This window comes from Lynx canadensis, chromosome C2, assembly GCF_007474595.2.
Source record: "Lynx canadensis isolate LIC74 chromosome C2, mLynCan4.pri.v2, whole genome shotgun sequence".
Taxonomy (NCBI): domain Eukaryota; kingdom Metazoa; phylum Chordata; class Mammalia; order Carnivora; family Felidae; genus Lynx; species Lynx canadensis.
In genome coordinates, this window is record NC_044311.2 from 74725059 (window position 1) to 74748009 (window position 22951).

Below are 22951 nucleotides of genomic sequence, written 5' to 3' on the forward strand. Positions count from 1 at the left end.
TTATTATTCTTAGATGGTATTCAACTGCTGACTCATTCTTTCATCCATTCAACAAATTTTTATTGACCTGTGACCATATGACAGGTATTATTGGAATGTATACTGACTGAATCAAAAGGCCTAATAAATAGTGCTCTGGTGTTGGAGATCTAAATTAATTCACATGTTCTGAATCAACTCTAGGCAAATCATGAAGTCTTGATAATCTTTAGCTGTCAACTATCTCCTCCCATTTTGGGAATGGCCCTTCATATACTGCCCAGCCTGTGTTATTCACTGAATGTTTACAGCTTTTGAGGTTCTCTTCTTCACTCCCTTCTTTCCTATTAACTGTGTTATATCTTATCACTCAGTATGAGGCTCTCTGATAAAGAAATGCATATACTTATGAAAACAGAAAATAGGGGCCCCTGGGTGGCTCAGTCGGTTAAGCATCCAACTCTTGATTTCAGCTCAGATCATGATTTCACAGTTCAAGAGTTCAAACTGCACGTTGGGCTCTGTGCTGACAGTGCAGAGCCTGCTTGGGATTCTTTCCCTCTTCCTCTGTCTCTGTCCCTCTCTGCCTGTCTCTAAAATAAGTAAGCTTTAAAAATTAAAAAGAAAAGAAAAGAAAACGGAAAATAGAAAGTGTTGGTGAGGATGTAGAGTACTTGGAACTCTCATTTGAGTGCTGGTGGGAATATAAAATGTCACAGCCAGTGAACAATAGTGTGGCAGTTCCTCAGTAAACTGTTAAACTTAGAATTATCATATGACCCAGCAATTCTACATATAACCCAGCAGTTCTTCTCCTAGATATGTATCCAAAAGAATTGAAAGTAATTGTTCAGACAAAGACTTGTCCAAGATATTCATAGCAGCAATATTCAATAGCCAAAGAGTAGAAACCGCACAAATATCCATCAACTAATGAATGGATAAACAAAGTGTAGGATACTCATATAATGAAATATTATTCACTCATAAAAAATGAATTCTGATGAATGCTATAATATGGATAAACCTTGAAAACATGCTTAGTAAAAGTAGCCAGACACAAAAGGCGTATATGATTCCATTTACTTGAAATAATCAGAATAGGCAAATTCACAGACACAGAGAATAGATTTGTGGTTCCCAGGGGCTGAGGAGTGGAGGGGAATGGGGCATGATTGCTTAATGGGTACAGGGTTTTCTTTGAGGTAATAAAAGTGTTTTCAAGTTAGTGAGGGTTGCACAACATTGTGATTGTACTGAGTGCCACCGAATTGTATACTTTAAGATGATTAAAACGGTAAACTGTATGTTATGTATATTTTTACCACAGTTAAAAACAAACAAACAAACACCATAATGATGTTCTGATGGCCAAAGCCAGAGAAAACCTTCAGGGCTTTTAGACCCTCTCATGTAATGCTGTATTTTAACACATCTCCCTGGCAGGAACGCCTTTCACGTTCTTAAAATGTGTGTTTGCCTTTAGTTGGGTCTACTGGTATCTGCTGCAGCACCACCTCTCTCTCTTACATCATTCTGGCTGATTTCTCACATTTCTGTAATTTCAGTACCCTTTGTCATCTGCGTTATAATCCCTGTCTTTAAAGAATGGTGAAAATTCCAGGACATATATTTAGGAAAAAGGCATGATGAATCCTATACTACTTCTCAGCTTTCACTATATAAGGATGGGTGTGAATATTTATTGATCATCTCTCTGCTTCTAGGCATTTTCCTATTTTGTCATACAAATATCACAACAATTCTGTGAGGTATATTTTCCTATTTAAAGATGGGGAGGGAAACAGACTCAGATTAAATAACTTGCCCAAGGACACAGAGCTAGTAAGTGGCAGAGGCAGCACTCAAATCAAGGTCTAACTACAAAGTTTGTTATAAAGCTGGTCTTACCTAATTTCATCTACTTCCCAACTTTAACGTTTATTTATTTTGGGACAGAGAGAGACAGAGCATGAACGGGGGAGGGGCAAAGAGAGAGGGAGACACAGAATCGGAAACAGGCTCCAGGCTCTGAGCCATCAGCCCAGAGCCCGACGCGGGGCTCGAACTCACGGACCGCGAGATCGTGACCTGGCTGAAGTCGGATACTTAACTGACTGCGCCACCCAGGCGCCCCTACTTCCCAATTTTAGGCTGTTAATACTATCATTTTTGCTCATCCCAGTCATTCACATAGGCACACGTTTTTATTTTATTTTATTTTTTTTAAACATTTATTTATTTTCAAGAGACACAGAGTGCGAGTGGGGCAAGGCAGAGAGAGAGGGAGACACAGAATCCAAAATGGGCTCCAGGCTCTGAGCTGTCATTACAGAGCCCGACGTGGGGCTCGAACTCAGTAACCACGAGATCATGACCTGAGCCAACGTCGGCTGCTTAACCGACCGAGCCACCCAGGTGCCCCAGTAGGCACATGTTTTTAAAATAGTACTTTCCTTTTGTTTACTTAATTTCTTCTGACAGATTTCCGTATTATTTCTCTAGTGGTAGAAAATTATGTCTAGACTTCACAGATTCCGGCATTCAGAGCCTTTTGAACTCTGACCTCATTCCATTGTTCATGAAAACCTAACAGAAAGCGCTTTTCCATTTCTGTCTTTGTTAACACTTTTTGCTCTATCTATAATGGCCTTTCCTGCCATCTTTACGTTTTCAAATCCTTTTCTTCCATCGGTTCCAGCTCTAATAATATCTCTCATTCAGATATATTAATTATAATTCAGAAACGGACTCCCCGTGCCTTCCCCTGCCAGCAGGTTAAGTGACTGGAGTTCTTCAAAATTGGACTTGGAAAGCCTTTTAATAACTCCAGAAAGACTTAAAGAAAGCCAAATTTTAACAACAATCAGACAGTACACTCCCTTTCACGCTAGTGAGTACATCTGTTTGGTGAAATATGCTAGATTATTTTTAAAGAGTGTTTTGTTTTGCAGGTGTTGCTATATACACTGGAATGGAAACAAAGATGGCATTAAATTACAAGAGCAAGTCACAGAAACGATCTGCGGTAGAAAAGTAAGAAAGTTGTCTATTTTCATTTATTTACACATGAATATGTCTATGTATTCATATATGTATAAAATACTATGTATATAAAAATACATGTCAGTCAACAAAAGATGGTATTCTTGAGGATAGGGATGTATACATGTAGCATTTTGCACAATGTTTGGCATATAGTAGGTGCTAGATTATGACTTTAAATTAACAGCTTTAAAATAATACTATTGGATAATAATGGAATCACCTGATCAGACTAATCCTCCTGCAGATAGCAATTATGAAATCTGTACAAAAATTTTTTTACATAAACAAGTATCTGAAAATACAGGAGAGTATTTTCCCGTAACTTCTTGCCTAAAGGCACTCCCTAATTCATGTGCTGCATAGGGCATCAGAGAGCCTGAGCTTTACAAGATTTAAGTGTTAGAGGACAAGGTTTAAAGCTAGAAAAACAACTAGACAGAGGTAAAACTGTGTAGGGGAGGGAGCCACAGAAGGGAATGAACTCTGTACATAAATTATGCCCAAATCTTTGACTATTAGACCTATATATGTGCAAGAGAGACCCTGGTGGGCTTAGCAGAAAAACAGTATCAGGAGGCGGGAAGAACAGAACATAGAATTTTGCTGTTGTCTATTGCAGTGGAAACAGAGTTTGATGTTTGAGCCTAGCCAAGTTAACTTCCTGCTGGAATGAAAATCAGCACTCTTGTGAAGAACATAAAAGAGTACAGTCCTTACAACCTGTTATTTATAAAATTTAGTATGTAATTAAAAATAAGTAGACATAGGAAGAAAATGTAATTTATATTCAAGAGAAGAAGCATTCAATAGAAATTGTCTTCATAATGTTCTGTATCTTGCAGTTAACAGACAAGGTCTTTAGAGCAGATATTATAAGTATTTTTAAGGGCCTAAAAAAAGATGTGACTAAACACATGTAAAATATCAGCAAAGAAATGGAAACTACAGAAAACAGTATGGAGGTTCCTCAAAAAGTTAAAAGTAGAACTGCCCTGTGATTCAGCAATTACACTACTAGGTGTTTACCCAAAGGATACAAAAACACTGATTTGAAGGGATACATGCCCCCTGATATTTATACTGGCACTATCACCAATAACCAAATTATGGAAAGAGCCCAAATGTGCACCAACTGATGATTGGATAAAGATATGGAGTGTGTATGTATGTATGTATGTATGGTATATACACACACACTGGAATATTACTCAGCCATCAAAAAGAATGAACCTTGCCATTTGTAACATGGATGGAGCTATGGAGTATTATGCTAAGTGAAATAAGTCAGAGAAAGACAAATACCATACCATATTATTTCACTCATGTGTAGAATTTAAGAAACAAGTGAACATAGGGGGGAACAAAAAGAGGCAGACCAAGAAACAGATTCTTAACTATGGAGAACAAACTGATGGTTGTCAGAGGGGAAGTGAGGTGGGGGATGGGTTAAAAGGCGATGGTTATTAAAGAGAGCACTTGTGAAGAACACCAGGTGTTGTATGTGATTGATGAATCACTAAATTCTATACCTGAAACTAGTGTGGCACTGTATGTTAACTAACTGGAATTTAAATAAAAATTTGAGGGAAAAAAAAAAAGAAATGGAAACTATAAAGAGAATTCAGCAGATATTCTTGAGTTGAAAATCTAATTACTGAAATGTAAATGTCATTAGATGGGCTCAATACCAGATTGAGGAAGGCAGCAGAAATTGTCGGTGAATTTTAAAAAGCAATAGAAATTATTCAGTCTGAAGAACAGGGAGAAAAAAGATTGAAGAAAAAATGAACAGAATTTCAGAACCATGTGAATACACAATATTAAGCTATTTAGCATAATTCTACTTGAGTCCTTCCCCAAAGAGGAGAGAACAGTAGGGGCAGAATAAAAATATCTGAAAAAATAATAATGGCAAATTTCTTGAATTTGAAAAAACACAGTGGTAATTTAAATCCAGCAAATCAAAATTTGTGGACTCAAGGCAAAGCCTAAATTAAAGAGAAATTTCGAGCTGTAAGTGTTTACATAAGAGAGGAAGAAAAGCTTAAAATAGTCATCTAAGTTTCTACCTTAGGGAGCAAGATAAAGAGAGTAATTATACCCAATCAGAGAAGAAAGAGAACAGATATTAAAGATGTGAGCTGGCCTGGGTGGCTCAGTCGGTTAAGCGTCCGACTTCAGCTCAGGTCACGATCTCGCGGTCTGTGAGTTCGAGCCCCACGTCGGGCTCTGGGCTGATGGCTCAGAGCCTGGTGCCTGCTTCGGATTCTGTGTCTCCCTCTCTCTCTGACCCTCCCCTGTTCATGCTCTGTCTCTCTCTGTCTCAAAACTAAATAAAAACGTTAAAAAAAAAAACTTTTTTTAAAAAAAGATGTGAGCTAAAACCAATAGAAGAGAAAACAAATAATAGACAAAATTAACAAAGCTGAAACTGGTTCTTTGGAAATAATAACAAAATTAATAAATCTCTACTTTCTCAATCTAGATTGAGGGATTAAAGGGGAAAAAAAGAGAAGTATTAGGAGAGAGAAAACTAAAAAATTACCAACATCAAGAATGAAAAACAATATAGTACAGATCCTACCTACTGTGGTCACTTTATCCACAGATAAAGAAATATGATGAAACACTTTATTTACATTTTTTTAACTTAAATGAAGTGGACAAATTCTTTGAAAACACAACATATAAAAATTAACACAGGAAGAGACAGAAAATCTAAATAACCCTATCAAAGAGATTTAATTTATTATATATAAAATATATATTTTATATAAATATATATTATGTATTTTATATAATATATATTAATATAAAATATATAAAATATTTATATAAAAATATAAAAAAATATGTCCACACAAAGGGATAGTCTTTTCAACACACAATGCTGGAACAGTTAGACATCCATATGCCAGAAACCAAATTTTCACCCTTCTCTTCACCACATACAAAAACTAACTCAAAATAAAACCTATACATAAGAACTTAATCTGTAAAACATGGGAGAAAATACTTGTGACTTTGGGTTAAGGAAACATTTGTTTGATGGGAAACATACAAAAAAGGAACCAAAAACCAAACCAAAAATTGATAAATTTCATCAAAATTAAAAACTTCAGCATACCTGAAGCTGATATGACATTGTATGTCAATGTTAAAAGAAATTAATGCTTGTATTTCAAAAGACACTGCTGAAAAAATGAAAACACAAGCCACAGACTAGGAAAAATACTTACAAAGCACATATTTTGTAAAGGGCTCCTATCCAAAATATGCATTTTCACAACTTCTTTTCAACATTATTCTAGAAACCTTATTCAGTGTCACCAGACAAAGAAATAAAAGGCATAAGTATTAGAAAGTAAGAACTAAAATTGTCCTTACTGGAGGACACATGATTTGTCACATAGCTGTACGCATTCAAAATTAAAACTATTGGAACTAATAAGTGAGTTTTAGCAAGGTCAAAACATGGTGAGGGATATTAAAGATTTATCCATTAAATAAATGACGAAATCACACTAATAGATTGGCAGGCTGAGTATTGTTAAGCTGTCAGGTGATGTCTTGATTGTTTCAATCCTAGTTAAAATCCCTGCAAACTTTTTTGTGGTAATTGACAAGATGATTCTAAAATGAATATTGAAATACACTGGCTAAAATGCATACATAGAACACATAAAGAAAATAGTCCCTTGAAAGAAAGCTGTAGGGGATGCCTAGGTGCCTCAGTCAGTTGAATGTCTGGCTCTTGACTTTGTCTCAGGTCATGGTCTCAAAGATGGTGAATTCAAGTCCCATATTATGCTCTGTGCTGACAGCATGGAGCCTGCTTGGGATTCCCTCTCTCCCCCTCTCTCTCTGCCCCTGCCCTGTTTGTGTGTTCTATTTCTCTCTCTCTCTCAAAATAAATAAATAAACTTTAAAAATTGAAAAGAAAAGAAAGCTGTAGGATTTATATTCCCTGACTTTAAGACTTATTATAAAGCTGGTGAAGGGACCAGGGTTGAAGGGGTGGAAGGCAGATGGGATATGGAAAATGAGTTCAGATTAAGGGAACTAATACCTTACCGGAAGACAGGCACAGTAGATGTCTATCTGTCTGGAGTGAGAGCTCAATGGGAATTAGAGGATGTCGAGAAGGAGGATCCAGGTTTTAGTAAAGAAGATTTTGGCGTTTAGTCTGAAAAACTGTTGATTGAAAGTATACAGTAGAGGGGGATATCCAACATGGCAGAGAAGTAGGGGAACCTGAAGTTCCCTCTCAAACACAGCAGTGTTGAGGGCAAGGGACTTTGAATTCCAAGAGTCTGGGCTGTAGAGTGACAGAGACATGTCCATGGGGACAACCTGGCAGACCATACGTGCGTGATTGCAAACTGGGAAAGATAAAATGTGCAGTGTAGGCACGGAGGGGAGAGATCCCCTTCTGCAGACAAAGGGAAGAAAAAGACAGGCTGTGGAAGTGCAGGACTGTATTTGGACAAGAGAAAAAACAATGGACTGGGGACGGCGAAAGAGCCAGTCTCTAACTGTGGGGCTTTCTTTGGACTGGGGCTGGCTGCCCAGTTCACGCACCTGGGGAGGAAGGGAGCTAGCCCCAGGCTCAGTAACTAGTTCAGAGGCGCAGCCTGCAGTGGGAGAAAGCGATTCCCTCCCTCGAGTGCTGTGGGAAGAAGGTATATAACCATTCAAAGGACAAGAGACCCTGCCTGTGCTTACCAGCCAGAGGCCATTTATCAGCGGTGTGGAGCGGCACTTCCCTGGAACCAGGACACACGGAGTGGGACCCTTTAAGACATTGGGGTTTAAATCCCAGCTGAGCACCAGGGAGGTGCAGGAGTTGGCAGAGCAGGACAAACCACCTAGTCCATGCCAGTGCGTCACTGGGAGGAGGCCCTCCATCCGTGGAGTGGAGTGGCACTTCCCTGGAACTGGGGTGTGCAGAGCAGGACCCTTTAAGACATCTGGGTTTGAATCCCAGACAAGCGCCAGGGAGGCGTGGGAGACTGTGGAGTGGAAAAAAAACAAGGCCCACTTGCGCCAGCACAGTACTATGAGGCACTCTGTGAACAGAGTGGTTTGAGACACCCAGTTTTTGCATTTTCTGATTTAATTCATGGGCAGTTTTCTTCCTTTTCTCCTTCTTATTTCGTCCCTCCTCTAGTCTGGTTGTTCTGGTTGTTGGTTTGTTTAAGCAGACATATTTATTCTATTCTACTTATACCTGTTCTATATCTCTTTCTTTATTTTCCTTTCTCTCTCTAGATTAAGCCATATAGTTTTTCTGCCTGGTCAATTTTTTTTCCCTGCCCCTGTCATTTTTCTCTTTGTATGGGGTAAGGCCTTCCACCAACACTGCCCTATCCCCCAACACTGTTGTTGTGATGGTGGTAGGTTTGTTTTTTGTTTTTCTTTCCCAGAGCTACTTCAACGAACAAATCAAAGCACATCTGGTGGAGGGTCCAAAACATCACTACGAGTAGGGAGGTAAAACAACCAGAGTCACAACAACAGAGAGCAAGTAACACACTCCAAAAAACACTTCCTGAAGGGCCAGATCCTGGACAGTGCTCACAGGTGTAGGACACATAATAGCTTTTAAAACACATAAGAGACAGAAAACTAGCCAAAATGACGAAACAGAAGAATTCTTCTCAAAAAAAAAATTCCAGGAAGAAATGACAACTAAAGACTTGATCAAAACGGATATAAACAATATATCTGATCAAGAATTTAGAATAATAGTCATAAAATTAATTGCTGGGCTTGACAAAAGCATAGAAGACAGCAGAGAATCTATTGCTGCGAGATCAAGGAATAAAAAATAGTCATGACAAATTTAAAAAATGCTGTAAATGAGGTGCAAAATAAACTGGATGTGCTGACAGGATTGAAGAGGCAAAGGGGAGAATAAGTGAAATAGAAGATAAAATTATGGAAAAAGATGAAGCTGAGAAAAAGAAAAAAAATTCTAGACCACGAGGGGAGAATTTGAGAACTAAATGATGAAATGAAATGTAATAATATCCATATCATAGGAGGTCCAGAAGAAGAAGAGAGAGAGAGAAAGAGAGAAGGTGTACTTGGACAGCTCATAGCTGAGAACTTCACAATTTGGGGAAGGAAACAGATATTGAAATCCAGGAGGCACACAACTCTCTTCAGACGTAATAGGAATCTATCTTCTACACGATATATCATAGTGAAACTGGCAAAACACAAAGATGAAAAGAGAATTCTGAAAGCAGGTAGGGACAAACGGGCCTTAACCTACAAGGGTAGACACATAAGAGTAGTAGCAGACCTATCTACTGAAACATGGCAGGCCAGAAGGAAGTGGCAGGAAATATCAATGTGCTGAATGGGAAAAATATGCAACCAAGAATCCTTTATCCAACAAGGCTGCTGTTGTTCAGAATAGAAGGAGGGATAAAGGTTTTCCCAGCCAAACAAAAACTGAAGGAATTCATCACCACTAAACCAGCCTTCTAAGAGATCCTAAGGGAGACTGTTGGAATGTTGCAAAGGACCAGAGACATCATTATAAGCATGAAACCTACAGATAATACAATGACACTAAGTCCATATCTTTCAATAATAACACTGAATGTAAATGGACTAAATGCTCCAATCAAAAGACATACGGTATCAGAATGGATTAAAAAACAGAAGACCTATTTGCTGTCTACAAGAGACCCGTTTTAAACGTGAGGACACCTTCAGATTGAAAGTGAGGGAATGGAGAACCATCTGTCATGCTACTGGAAGTCAAAACAAAGCTGGAGTACCCATACTTACATCAGACAAACTAGATTTTAAACTAAAGGTTGTAATGAGATGAAGAAGGGCTTTATATCATAATTGTGGGGTCTATCCATCAAGAAGAGCTAACAATTACAAATGTTTATGCACCCAGTTTGGAAGCACCCAAATATATAAAATAATTCACAAACATTAGCAACCTTATTGATAAAAATGTGGTAATTGCAGGGGACTTTAATACTCCACTTACAGCAGAGGACAGATTTTGTAGACAGAAAATCAATAAAGAAACAATGGCCCTGAATGATACACTGGACCAGATGGACTTGACAGATGTATTCAGAACTTTTCATCCAAAAGCAGCAGAATACACATTCTTCTCAACTGCACACGGAATACTCTCCAAGATAGATCACATACTAGGTCACAAAACAGCCCTCAATAAATATAAAAGAATTGAGATCATACTGTACACATTTTCAGATCACAATGCTATGAAACTTGAAATCAACCACAGGAAAAAGTTTGGAAAACCTCCAAATGCATGGAAGTTAAAGAACATCCTACTAAATAATGAATGGGTCAACCAGGCAATTAAAGAAGAAGTTTAAAAATATATGGAAACAAATGAAAATGAAAACATGACAGTCCAAACTTTTTGGGATGCAGCAAAGGCAGTCCTAAGAGGAAAATACATTGCAATCCAGACCTATCTCAAGAAATAAGAAAAATCCCAAATACAAAATCTAACAGCACACCTAAAGGAACTAGAAGCAGAACAGCAAAGAAACCCCAAGGCCAGGAGAAGAAGAGAAATAATAAAGATTAGAGCAGAAATAAACAATATAGAATCCAAAAAAAAAAAAAAAAAAGAGTAGAACAGACCAATGAAACTGAGTTGTTTTTTTGAAAAAATAAAATTGATAAACCCCTAGCCAGACTTCTCAAAAAGAAAAGATATTGTACCCAAATAGGTAAAATCACGAATCAAATTGGACTTATCACAACCAACCCCTCAGAAATACAAACAATTATCTGAGAATACTATGAAAAATTATATAACAGCAAACTGGACAACCTGGAAGAAATGGACAAATTCCTAGACACCCACACACTACCAAAACTCAAATTGGAAGAGATAGAAAATTTGAACAGACCCATAACTAGTGAAGAAATTGAATCAGTTATCAAAAATCTCCCAACAAATTAGAGTCCTGGGCTGGATGGCTTCCCAGGGGAATTCTACCAGCCATTTAAAGCAGAGTTCATACCTATCTTTCTCAAGCTGTTCCAAAACACAGAAACAAAAGCGGACTCATTTTATGAAGCCAGCATTACCTTTGTTCCCAAACCAGACAGAAACTCAGCAAAAAAAAAGAATTATAGGCCAATGTCCCTGATGAACATGGATACAAAAATTCTCAACAAGATACTAGCAAATTGAATTCAACAGCATATAAAAACAATTATTCACTATGATCAAGTGGGATTCATTCCTGGGCTGCAGGGCTGGTTCAGTATTCACAAATCAATCATTGTGATACATCACATTAATAAAAGAAAAGATAAAAACCACATGATCCTGTCAATAGATGCAGAAAAAGCATTTGACAAAATAACAGCATCCTTTCTTAATAAAGCCCTCAAGAAAGTCAGGATAGAAGGAACATACCTAAACATCATAAAAGCAATATATGAAAAGCCCACGGCTAATATCCTCAATGGGGAAAAACTGAGAGCTTTCCCCCTGAGATCAGGAACATGACAGGAATGTCCACTCTCATGACTGTTGTTTAACATAGTGTTGGAAGACCTAGCATCAGCAGTCAGACAGCAAAATGAAATAAAAGGCATCAAAATTGGCAAAGAAGAAGTCAGACTTTCACTTTTTGCAGATGACATGATACTCTACATGAAAAACCTGAAAGACTCTACCAAAAAGCTGCTAGAACCGAAACATTAATCCAGCAAAGTCACAGGATACAAAATCAATGTACAGAAGTTGGTTGCACTTCTATACACCAATAATGAAGAAACAGAGGAAAAAAAAGACGTCGATCCCAATTACAGTTGCACCAAGAACCATAAAATACCTAGGAATAAACCTAACCAAAGATGTAAAAGACCTGTATGCTGAAAACTACAGAAAACTTACGAAGGAAATTGAAGAAGACACAAAGAAATGGAAAAACATTCCATGCTCATGGATTGGAAGAATAATATTGTTAAAATGTCATTACTACCCAAAGCAATCTACATATTCAATGCAATCCCAAGCAAAATTGCACTAGCATTCTTCTCAAAGCTAGAAAAAACAATCCTAAAATTTGTATGGAACCACAAAAGACCCGGAATAACGAAAGTAATGTTGAAAAAGGAAACTAAAGCAGGAGGCATCACAGTCCCAGACTTTAGCCTCTATTACAAAGCTGTAATCATCAAGACAGTATGGTATTGGCCCCAAAACAGACACACAGACCAATGAAATAGAATACATAACCCAGAATTGGACCCACAAATGCATGGCCAACTAATCTTTGACAAAGCTAGAAAGAGTATCCAATGGAAAAACAGTCTCTTTAGCAAATGGTGCTGGGAGGACTGGGCAGCAACATGCAGAAGAATGAAACTAGATACCTTTGTTACACCATAAACAAAAATAAACCCAAAATGGATGAAAGACCTGAATGTGAGACAGGAAACCATCAAAGCCCTAGAGGAGAAAACAGGAAACAACCTCTTTGACCTCAGCCACAGCAATTTCTTGGTCAACACGTCTCTAAAAGCAATGGAATTAAAAGCAAAAATGAATTATTGGGACCTCATCAAGATAAAAAGCTTCTGCACTACAAAGGAAACAGTCAATAAAACTAAAAGGCAACTGACGGAATGGGAAAAGATATTTGCAAATGACAGATAAAGGGTTAGCATCCAAAATCTATAAAGAACTTATCAAACTCAACACCCAGAAAACAAATAATCCAGTGAAGAAATGGGCAGAAGACATGAATAGACAGTATTCCAAAGAAGACATCCAGATGCCCAACAGACACATGAAAAGATGCTCAACGTAACTCATCATCAGGGAAAGACAAATCAAAACCAAACTGAGATACCACCTCATACCTGTCAGAGTGGCTAAAATTAACAAATCAGGAAACCACAGATGCTGGTGCAGATGTGGAGAAACGGGAGCCCTCTTGCACTGTTGGTGGGATGCAAACTGGTGCAGCTGCTCTGGAAAACAGTGTGGAGGTTCCTCAAAAAATTGAAAATAGAATTACCCTATAGCCCAGCAATAGCACTACTAGGAATTTATCCAAGGGATACAGGAGTGCTGATTCATGGGGGCACATGTACCCCAATGTTTATAGCAGTGCTTTCAAGAATAGCTAAATTATGGAAAGAACCTAAATGTCTGTCAACTGATGAATGGATAAAGGTGTGGTGTATATATACAATGGAATACTACATGGCAATGAGAAAGAATGAAATCCTGCCATTTGCAGCAACGTGGATGGAACGTTTATGCTAAGTGAAATAAGTCAGAGAAAGGCAGATATCATATGTTTTCATTCATATGTGAATCTTGAGAAAATTAACAGAAGGCCATGAAGGAAGAGAAGGGTAAAAAAAATAGTTACAAACAGAGAGGGAGGGAGGCAAACCATAAGAGACTCTTAAATACAGAGAACAAACTGAGGGTTGATGGGGGGGGCGGGTAGAGGGGAAAATGAGTGATGGGCATTGAGGAGGGCAGTTGGGATGAGCACTGGATGTTGTATGTAAGTGATGAATCACGGGAATCTGCCCACAAAAGCAAGAGCACACTGTACACACTGTATGTTAGCCAATTTGACAACAAATTATATTTAAATAATAATAATTTCAGGTTGTAAATAAAAAGTATACAATAGAGAGTGGGTGCAAAGCTATAGTAAATATAATATGGTATTAGCAAAAAAAGACATTTCATTGGAATAAACTAGAGTTGAGAAATAGACCCATTCATATATGGTCAATTGATTTTCAACCAAAGCATCAAGTAAATTCAGTGAGGAAAATGATAGTCTTTTCATTAAAAGATGCCACAATAATTGGATATCCATATGGGAAAAAAATAATAAACCTCAATTCCTGTATTACCTCATACTCCAGAAAGTTTTTGAAGGTGGGTCATATACCTAAATGGAAAGGCTAAAACTATAAAACTTTTAATTTTTTTTAATGTTTGCTTATTTTTGAGAGAGAGACAGCTCAAGCCGGGGAGGGACAGAAAGAGAGGGAGACAGAATCCAAAGCAGGCTCCAGGCTCCAAGCTGTCCGAACAGAGCCCTATGCAGGGCTCGAACTTGCAAACTGTGAGATCATGATCTGAGCCAAAATCGGATGCTTAGTGACTAAGCCACCCTGGCACCCGAAACTATAAAACTTTTAGAAGAAAACTTAGGAAGATTTCTTCACAACCTGGGGATAGGTAAATATTTTGTAGGATAAATAAACAATACCACAAAAGAAAAAATTGGCTAGCTCTACTTCCGCAAAATTAAAAACTTCTTAGACTACACAATTAAGGAAATGATCAAGGAAGCCACAAACTGGGTGATGGTATCATAAAACATTTATCTGACAAAGGATTTGTATCCAGAATATATAATGATACATTAAATCTCCTCTAAGTCTATAATAAAAACAATGCAATGAAAAAAATGGATATAAGACTGGAGCAGAGAAATTTTTACAAAGAAATGTACAAAAGGCTAGTAAACATACAAAAAAGTGTACAATGTTATTAGTCATGAGAAAGATGCAAATTAAAACTGTAAAGAGGTACATACCAATATACACTTAGAGGAATGACAAAAATTAAAAATCTAAAGGTTCCAAATATTGGCTAGGACATGGAGCAGCTAGAACTCTTACTTTTAAATATTCTATGGGTCACAGAGAAAATTTTAAAGAACATTTTTTTTTAATATCCAGAAGTTAATGAAAATACAGTGTATCAAATTTTGAAGGATGAAGCTAAAGCAGTGCTGAGAGAGAAATTTATAGCACTTGTATTAGTGTTCTCCGGAGAAACAGAACCAGTAGGAATATACGTAGATGTATGTAAGAGATTTATTATAGGAGTTGGCTCATGTGGTTGTGAAGGCCACAAAATCCCACAGTCTGCAGTCTGCAAACTGGAGAAACAGGAAAGCCGATGGTATGATGCAGTCAGTATCCAAAGGCCTGAGGATGGCCCCTGATACGAACCTGGAGCTCTGACATCCCAACTTAAGAAAAGAAAAAAATTCGTCCTTTGCCTTTTTTATTTCATTTGGGCCCTCAGTTATGATACCCACCTACGTTGGTAAGGGCATATTTCTGTACTGAGACTGTTTTATCAAATACTAATCTCTGGAAGATATAGTATTTATAGTATCAAATAGTAGTATCAAATACTAATCTCTGGAAGAGATAGATAAATACCCTCACAGACACACCCCAAAGTAATGTTTTACCAGCTGTCATCTCTTAGCCCAGTCAAGTTTAGATTAACCATCACGGCACTAGATAGTTAACATTAGTAAAGAAACACCGACAGAAACTGAAATTAGTGCTGATTAAAGAATCAAAGATGTGATATTAAGCTTGCTTCGTGAAATATTGTAATGTCAATCTTGCCTGGAGAAAAGAACAGGGATTCTAAAGTTAATTCCTGACTTATGTGATTTTTGTAAATTTACAGGATAATTTTTATTTAGGCTTTGGTCTTAATCCTTAAAAAGGGTGTGATCTCCTCCCAGAGGTTTTACGAAGATTTGACAAGCTAGTGGATGTGACAAAGTTTTATAAAACTTTTAATGCTATATAAATGTTAGTTATATTTATACTTAATACTAGATGCTAAAAATGTAAAAAATCTTAGAATAGCTACTTACGGTGAGAGTAATTGGCCAAAACTGTCATTTACTGTAAGCATTTTCAACAGTAATATAACCAATTCAAATAGGCTTATAATCTTCTGTATTAGCTATTTTATCCCTTGGTAAACAGATTCTATTGAATGGTCATTTCTTAAAATACAAAGATTGTTTCCTTTAAATAGCTACATGATATCTTATATACTTTTATATTTTATTTAATACCAGTATAAAATTTTCAGGCATTTGAATATAGTAACACATAATTGATATGTTTCATATGCTTTTTTTTTCTCATTCCAGGTCAATGAATACATTTTTGATAATTTATCTAATAATCCTTATTTCTGAAGCCATCATCAGTACTATCTTGAAATATACATGGCAAGCTGAAGAAAAATGGGATGAACCTTGGTATAACCAAAAAACAGAACATCAAAGAAATAGTAGTAAGGTATTTTATGGTGTTCTTGACTCTGCTATAAAGGAAACTATTCTTTGGCACAGTTGATGATTTGGTAGTGACTTCTGATAGGAGTGACCACTGTGATCTCCTAAAACCATTACTATTGAAGGGTGACAGAAAGACACTGCAAGTCAGAGTGGCCATTATGTTTATACTGGTATACTTTTTGCATTTTAAGGCATAAGCAATTGTATTTCCTAAGACATGACTTGAATAATTATAAGAGATCACAAAAATTTAAATCATCTGTGTTGGCATTCCCCTTCACTACTACAAATTCAGTTTTTTTATTTTATTTACTGTATGCTGTAAGTGAATTAAAGAGTTAGTTGACTTATTTTCAATTCTGTCAGAATAATTCAAGGAGTCTTACTGTCAGTCCATTGATAAGATGAAGTATTGATACAAAATTTGTCATATAATGTTTTAAACAATAAATATGGACTACCAAGACAATTTAATCTGCAATTTTGGTAACTTTGTCTCCAGATTTCACATTAGATTAAAATACAACTATTGCAAGACAGATGTGGATCTCAAGAAACCACAAAGCAGATCACAGGAACATATTTTCCATATCATTCATAATTAGTATTTCACCTTTCACAGAATGCATGTCAAAATGTGATAACTGCTGTGCCATTGAAGTAGGCTATTACTATATCATCTGTAAGTAAGAGTTTTAATTTACAGCAGTTCTAGTCTACCAATTTTTAAATAAATTTTAAATTATAGTCAATTTTTAGTTATCTTTGATTTTGAAAGGTAGAAGTAGAAGAGTAAGTATACTTCAGGGATTATTAATTAAATATTTTGCTAAAGGTTATTTGAGTCACATCAGGCCTTTTGGTAGCTTCTAAAAAGTAACAAGTAGTTTGAATTTAACCTTTTCTTTTTTCGTTTTGTTCAAGATTCTAATGAGCAATAAAACAACCAAAAGAAATGTATTAAAAAAATGATTCAACAAATGAATTTCAATTCATGAAACTTCTGCTTCAGAATATAGTTGATGGTCTGTTTAGACATGAAACTTTCTGATAATTTTTCTCCAGTCATACTGAGGAAATTCTCATATGTATTCTTGTATCAATCATTTTTTTTGCCTAGATTCTGAGATTCATTTCAGACTTCCTTGCCTTTTTGGTACTCTACAATTTCATCATTCCAATTTCATTATATGTGACAGTCGAAATGCAAAAATTTCTTGGATCATTTTTTATTGGCTGGGATCTTGATCTCTATCATGAAGAATCAGACCAGAAAGCTCAAGTCAATACTTCTGATCTGAATGAAGAGCTTGGACAGGTAAAAAAAAGATTGTTTTATTTTGTTTTGCTAATATTTTATTTTTATCAAAACAATACATATACAAAGAAAAATACTATGAGGCTTATACCAAAAAATAGCCCTACTTTGCTCCACACCTAACTCTTGTTTCTCATTTTTAAATCTGAAATCGTTTTTCCCATTATTTAGCACTACTGTATATAGTGTTCTTTCTTGATTTTTAAATTTTAGACATTATTTATTACGGAATATAAAGATATACTCTTATGCTGCTGTTTATACACACATACTCAGATACATACCCACTTTGCCTCCCTATAGCCCACTAATATTGTTATATCACAATTAGGGATTCAGTAAATGTTATTGACATTATGTTGACTCTTAGTATTGCTCACTAATTCCTAGTTCTTTATGTGTATCCTATGATACTATAATTACACTTTCTTTTTTATATGTTATTTTCCCTAGAGTTCATTGCTCTGTTTTTTCATTTGCTTAATTTCTGTATGCCACAAACAAGTCTCTGATTAATATTTGAAATATCTCTCTACATACTCAAACATATCAAGTAATCTAGGATTTCCTTTCTCTTTCTTTTTATGGTGGCAGCTTTTTTGAAGACTTTTGTCTTCCTGCTTCAATTTGGACTTATTTCTGGGCCTGCTTCTTAGCTGTCACCCAGGACTTCCCTTTACCATTACTCTAGAAATTCCTTTGCCTCTCTCCTGTTTTGGATCTCCTGTCTCCTGGATCCCGTGTCACCCCACATGTGTCTTTTTCTCTCATTTTGGTGGAACACATCTTCTAATAACTTCCTGAAAAAGGATGCATGAGAGGAGAATATTTTGAGACTTTGGATGTGTGAAAATTCTTTATTCCTTTTTTACACTTGATTAGTAATTTAGTTGTATAATGCATCCCAGGTTGGAAATTATCATTCTTCCATATTTTAAAAGCATTTCTCCATTTTTTTCTGGCTTCCAATGTTGCTGTTAAGAAATGTAATGCCATTCTGATTCCGAGTTCTTTGTGTGTGATCTGTTATTTTATCTCTGGAAGTCTTTAGGATCTTCTCTTAATGTGATGATTCTGAAATTTCATGATGAGGTACCTTGGTGTCAGTCTTTTTTTTTTTTTTTTTTTTTTTTTTTTTTTTTTAATGCTTTCATTGGACAGTGAGCTCTGTGAGCCCTTTCAGTCTGGAAATACATGTACTTCAATTCTAGAATTTTTCTTACATAATTTCTTTGATAACATGTCTTTTTTAATTTAGTATTTAGATATCAGACCATTTATCTTGATTCTCTAATTCTCTTTCTTTGACTTTCAGTTTTCCTTTACTTGTTTGTTTTCATAATTCTGGAAGAATTTGTCAACTCTATCTTTCTACCTATCTTTTAATTTCTTTTATTTCTGTTATAATATTTTTAATTTCTAATATTCTAGTATATTTGAATAATCTTTTTTAATTGCATCATATTCCTTTTCTTGAATATAATCTATTCTTTTAGCTCTCTGAAGATATTAACGATGGCTATTTAGTCTTGTGCTCCTTGCATTTTCTCTTTGCCCCTAGTTCCTTTCTCAGTAGTCTGTTCTACTACAATATGGCATATGCATTCCTGAAACTTATTGTGCTACTTAAAATTACTCAGTAAAAGCCACAGGACTAATGGGATTAGGAGTACAACAAAAACTTTGTCAATGACACATTTAAAATAGATTGTTAAGAAATGCATAAGTACTGTAATATATGTGGCATTTTATCTTGAAATAGACCAGAAGGTTTCTTGTAGAAGTGACCATCATCGAAGTATTGCTACCTATGTGTCATTGTAAAGTATAGAAAGGAAGGTTATCTGAAAACAGAAGTGGATGGGTGTGGCTTATAACACCCATGGTGACCTGAGGTAACTGGTACCTGCTTGAGGCTTGCACATTTCACGTGTTCCTTCTGGGCTTGGCAGTTTGCTGGTGTTTCTCACAAAGGAAATTGTGCATAACCAAATGCAAAGTGCACGTTATGTTCAAATTGTTCCCTTATATATCAGCCATATTGTTATAAGTTCATGTTTTCATGACCTTGTTGTAGCAAACTGTCTAATTTGTCTTAGACTCTACCTTTCTTTTAAGGAGTGATCCTCAAATGAATGCTAATCTTTGGTTTTCTTTACAAGCTTAAAAGTTTTCCATAGAAAACCCTAGCAGCCCAGCTATTTTTTGGCACATCCCCAGACATCAGTGTTGGTCTTTTCTCAGTTTCCCCAGAGAGAATTACTCCAGTTAGTATTTCTGCTGCTTGTGATTGTTAGGGCCATCCAGTAGAAATCTCCGTTTTTAGTGTACTGCCGCACTCCTGTTTTTAGCTGCCTCACACCTGTTTTCAGCTTTCCACAGGGTTCAGATTCTCTCTGGTTCAAGCTCCTCCTTAGACAATAAACCTTCCAGCTGTTGCTCGGATAGATGTAAGGCAATCTCAGGTTTGCAAATTATGAGGTGATTTCAGGTTCCAGACTGTTCCTGATACCTCCATTTTCTGCGAGTTTCTGGGAAAGGATTGCCCCCATTGCTTAGGTTTCATATTCTATGTTCTCTTAAGTCACTTGCCACTCATTCAGCTCCTTTCCATCTTCCAAACTTGTTATATCTCCCTTCTCATGTTGTCTCATCTACCATTATTTTTGTTCTTTTTTTATTCCTCTATTCTTACTTAAGTGAAGTTTCAAGAGGAGCAGAGATAAAGGTACTTGCTCAGCCTGCTATTTTTAACCAGAAGTTGATCCATTTATTTTTAACATTTAGGAGGCTGTAGTAACTTATGCTAAATATTAATTTATGTCACATTTCTTTAATTATGTATCACATAGTCAGGATCTAAAAACAGAGCCTGCTTTTACTTCTCCAAACACGTTTTTTCCCATTTTTTCTTTCCTTTGACCTTTTCTATCCCAATTTTCTTCTCTTCCTCTTTCCTTCATGTTAGAATGTTGTTTTTCTGAAACTTCACACTGTGCATATCCATATCTGTTTTCTTTTTAATAAACTTTAAGTGATAACTTTGTAAAATTTCTAATTCATCTCAGCCTTTCTTTTTACTTTTAAGCCTGCAAGTATTTCATAATATGTTTATTGCCTATATTCCTTTACCTATTTTTATACCAGTGAAATCTACTTTATTTCACACTCTCCTATGTCCTTAAATTTCCATACTGTTAAAGAAACTACTCTTAGGGTGGTGTACAGTGCCCTCTTTATCACTAAAGTTAAAACTTCTTGATTTTATACAAATTTTTAAAAATCAAAATTGATTTATTTTATTCATCTCTATCTAATCTTTTAATTCTAAAAAGTCCTCCATGACTGACAGATCTCTGTCTATTCTAATCACTTTTGGAGTATTAGTTCTGTTTGCTGATATATTTTGTATCATAAAGTAAAAGTGGCAAGAACAGACATTTTTGCTTTATTCCTGAACTTAGTTTAAGGGAAAGCATTCAGTCTTTCTTCATCAAATGCTAATTAGGGGGTTTTGTAGACGTATTTTATCAGGTTGAGGAAATAGCCTGTCCCTAATTTGTTGAATGTTTTTTATCATGAAAGGGTATTGGATTCTGTTAAATACTTTTTCTGCATCTGTTGAGATGATCATTTTAATAATAGAATAAAGAACAAGTGCCAACTTATTATTATGGTGGGTTTCATTGATTAATTGATGTTGAACCAGTTTTGCATTCCAGGGATGAATCCCACATGTTCATGGTGTGTATTTTTTATATTGTTCTAGATTTGGTTTGTGTTTATGTTCATAAGGGATATTGGTCTGTGGTTATTGTTTTTCCTTATGATGTCTACCTCGCTTTTTAAATGATGACTTTCTCAAATCATCATTGCATTAATTAAATCCTCACCGTGATCCTAGTTTGTATCAAGATTTAACTATTTTAATCTTCTCTTTTTGGACCTACCTTCTTTTAGGGTTAATTTTCCAAAATTAGTCTCCAAGAGTAATACAATTATTTGTCTTACCTTTTTAAAATATTTTCATTTAGGGGCGCCTGGGTGGCTCAGTCGGTTGAGCGTCTGGCTTCGGCTCAGGTCATGATCTCGCGGTTTGTGAGTTTGAGCCCCGCATCGGGCCCTGTGCTGACAGCTCAGAGCCTGGAGCCTGTTTCGGATTCTGTGTCTCTCTCTCTCTGTGTTCCTCCCCAGCTCTGTCTCTCTCTGTCTCTCTCAAAAATAAATAAACATTAAAAATTTTTTTTTAAATAAATAAAAATTAAAAATTAAAAAAATAAAATACTTTCACTTAAACATTTTCCTTTTCCCTGAGTTTATCTCCTACCCTTGGTTTCAATTTCCCCCATCTATCTATTTTAGATAACTTTCTATCTCTGACTTCTTGTGTTGCTATGACTTTGTGTTCCTGTTCCCAGCTCTGTACCATTTCTTCTGGATCACATACCCTTTCATATTCTAGGTTATTAAGCATCCCTTCCACCGTTGCTCAAAGATCATTCTTAATCCTACTACTTCAAAATACCTTATCCAGGAGAAGAAAAAGAACTATTAATACCACATTATCAGTCAGCTCTATAGATGAACATGCGTGTAAAAATGCCACAAACTTCAAAGTGTATGTGTATATAGACTGAAATTATTTTATGTTACCCTGTTTTGTTTCTGGGTATCTTTAATTATTGTGCTTGGATTAAAGGAATCTCAGCATCAGTATGCCAATGTTAATAGGTAAGCTTGACTTTAGGAGATGGCCGACAAGGTTTTTTTGTTTAACATAGGACCATAAACACAAAAGTTTTTTTTTTCTTTTATCTTTCATCTCTAGGTGGAATATGTGTTTACAGATAAAACTGGCACATTGACAGAAAATGAGATGCAGTTTCGGGAGTGTTCAATTAATGGCATAAAATACCAAGAAATCAATGGTAGACTTGTCTCTGAAGGACCAACACCAGACTCTTCAGACGGAAACTTATCTTATCTTAATAGTTTATCCCATCTTAACAACTTATCCCATCTTACAACTAGTTCTTCTTTTAGGACCAGTCCTGAAAATGAAACTGAACTAGTAAGTAACTTTTAAATTAATAAATTGGAATTTCGTTTGAAATAATTCTCTCTGGTAGTTGCTCGATTGATTGAAGGAGAAAAAGTTTAAGTGTTAGTGGGACAAAAAATATATATTTGAAATGTATATCCTTTGATTCAACACGGAGAATTTGTGGTGATAACCCAGTTTAACTTGTCAATTAATGTGTGTCTGCCTTAGTTCTCTGGGTAAATGAGACTAAATTAAGAAGAACCCTATGCCTTGAAGTAAGGAAGTAAAGAGACTTTGCTAAGAAATAGAGCTTACATTTATTTAATGCTTCTTGAGACCTCACTTTTTAAGAGGTCTTACAATTTGGCGGTGCCTCCCAAAAGATACTCCTATGTTGAAAGGTCATAAGCAAATGTAACATTTTACTTTTTG

The 22951-nt window shown here is 36.0% G+C and overlaps 1 protein-coding gene across 5 annotated transcripts in view; it reads left to right on the plus strand.

Annotated features, from left to right (window-relative positions):
- The window catches only part of ATP11B (ATPase phospholipid transporting 11B (putative)), a 128429-nt gene that overhangs the window by 48838 nt on the left and 56640 nt on the right, over positions 1–22951 (plus strand). For all 5 annotated transcript variants that reach the window (XM_030329704.1, XM_030329705.1, XM_030329703.1 and 2 more), the window contains exons 10-13: positions 2934–3015; positions 16008–16158; positions 17278–17475; positions 22304–22546. In XM_030329704.1, coding sequence (XP_030185564.1) covers positions 2934–3015; positions 16008–16158; positions 17278–17475; positions 22304–22546 — 674 coding nt within the window. The remainder of the gene's footprint in view (positions 1–2933; positions 3016–16007; positions 16159–17277; positions 17476–22303; positions 22547–22951) is intronic.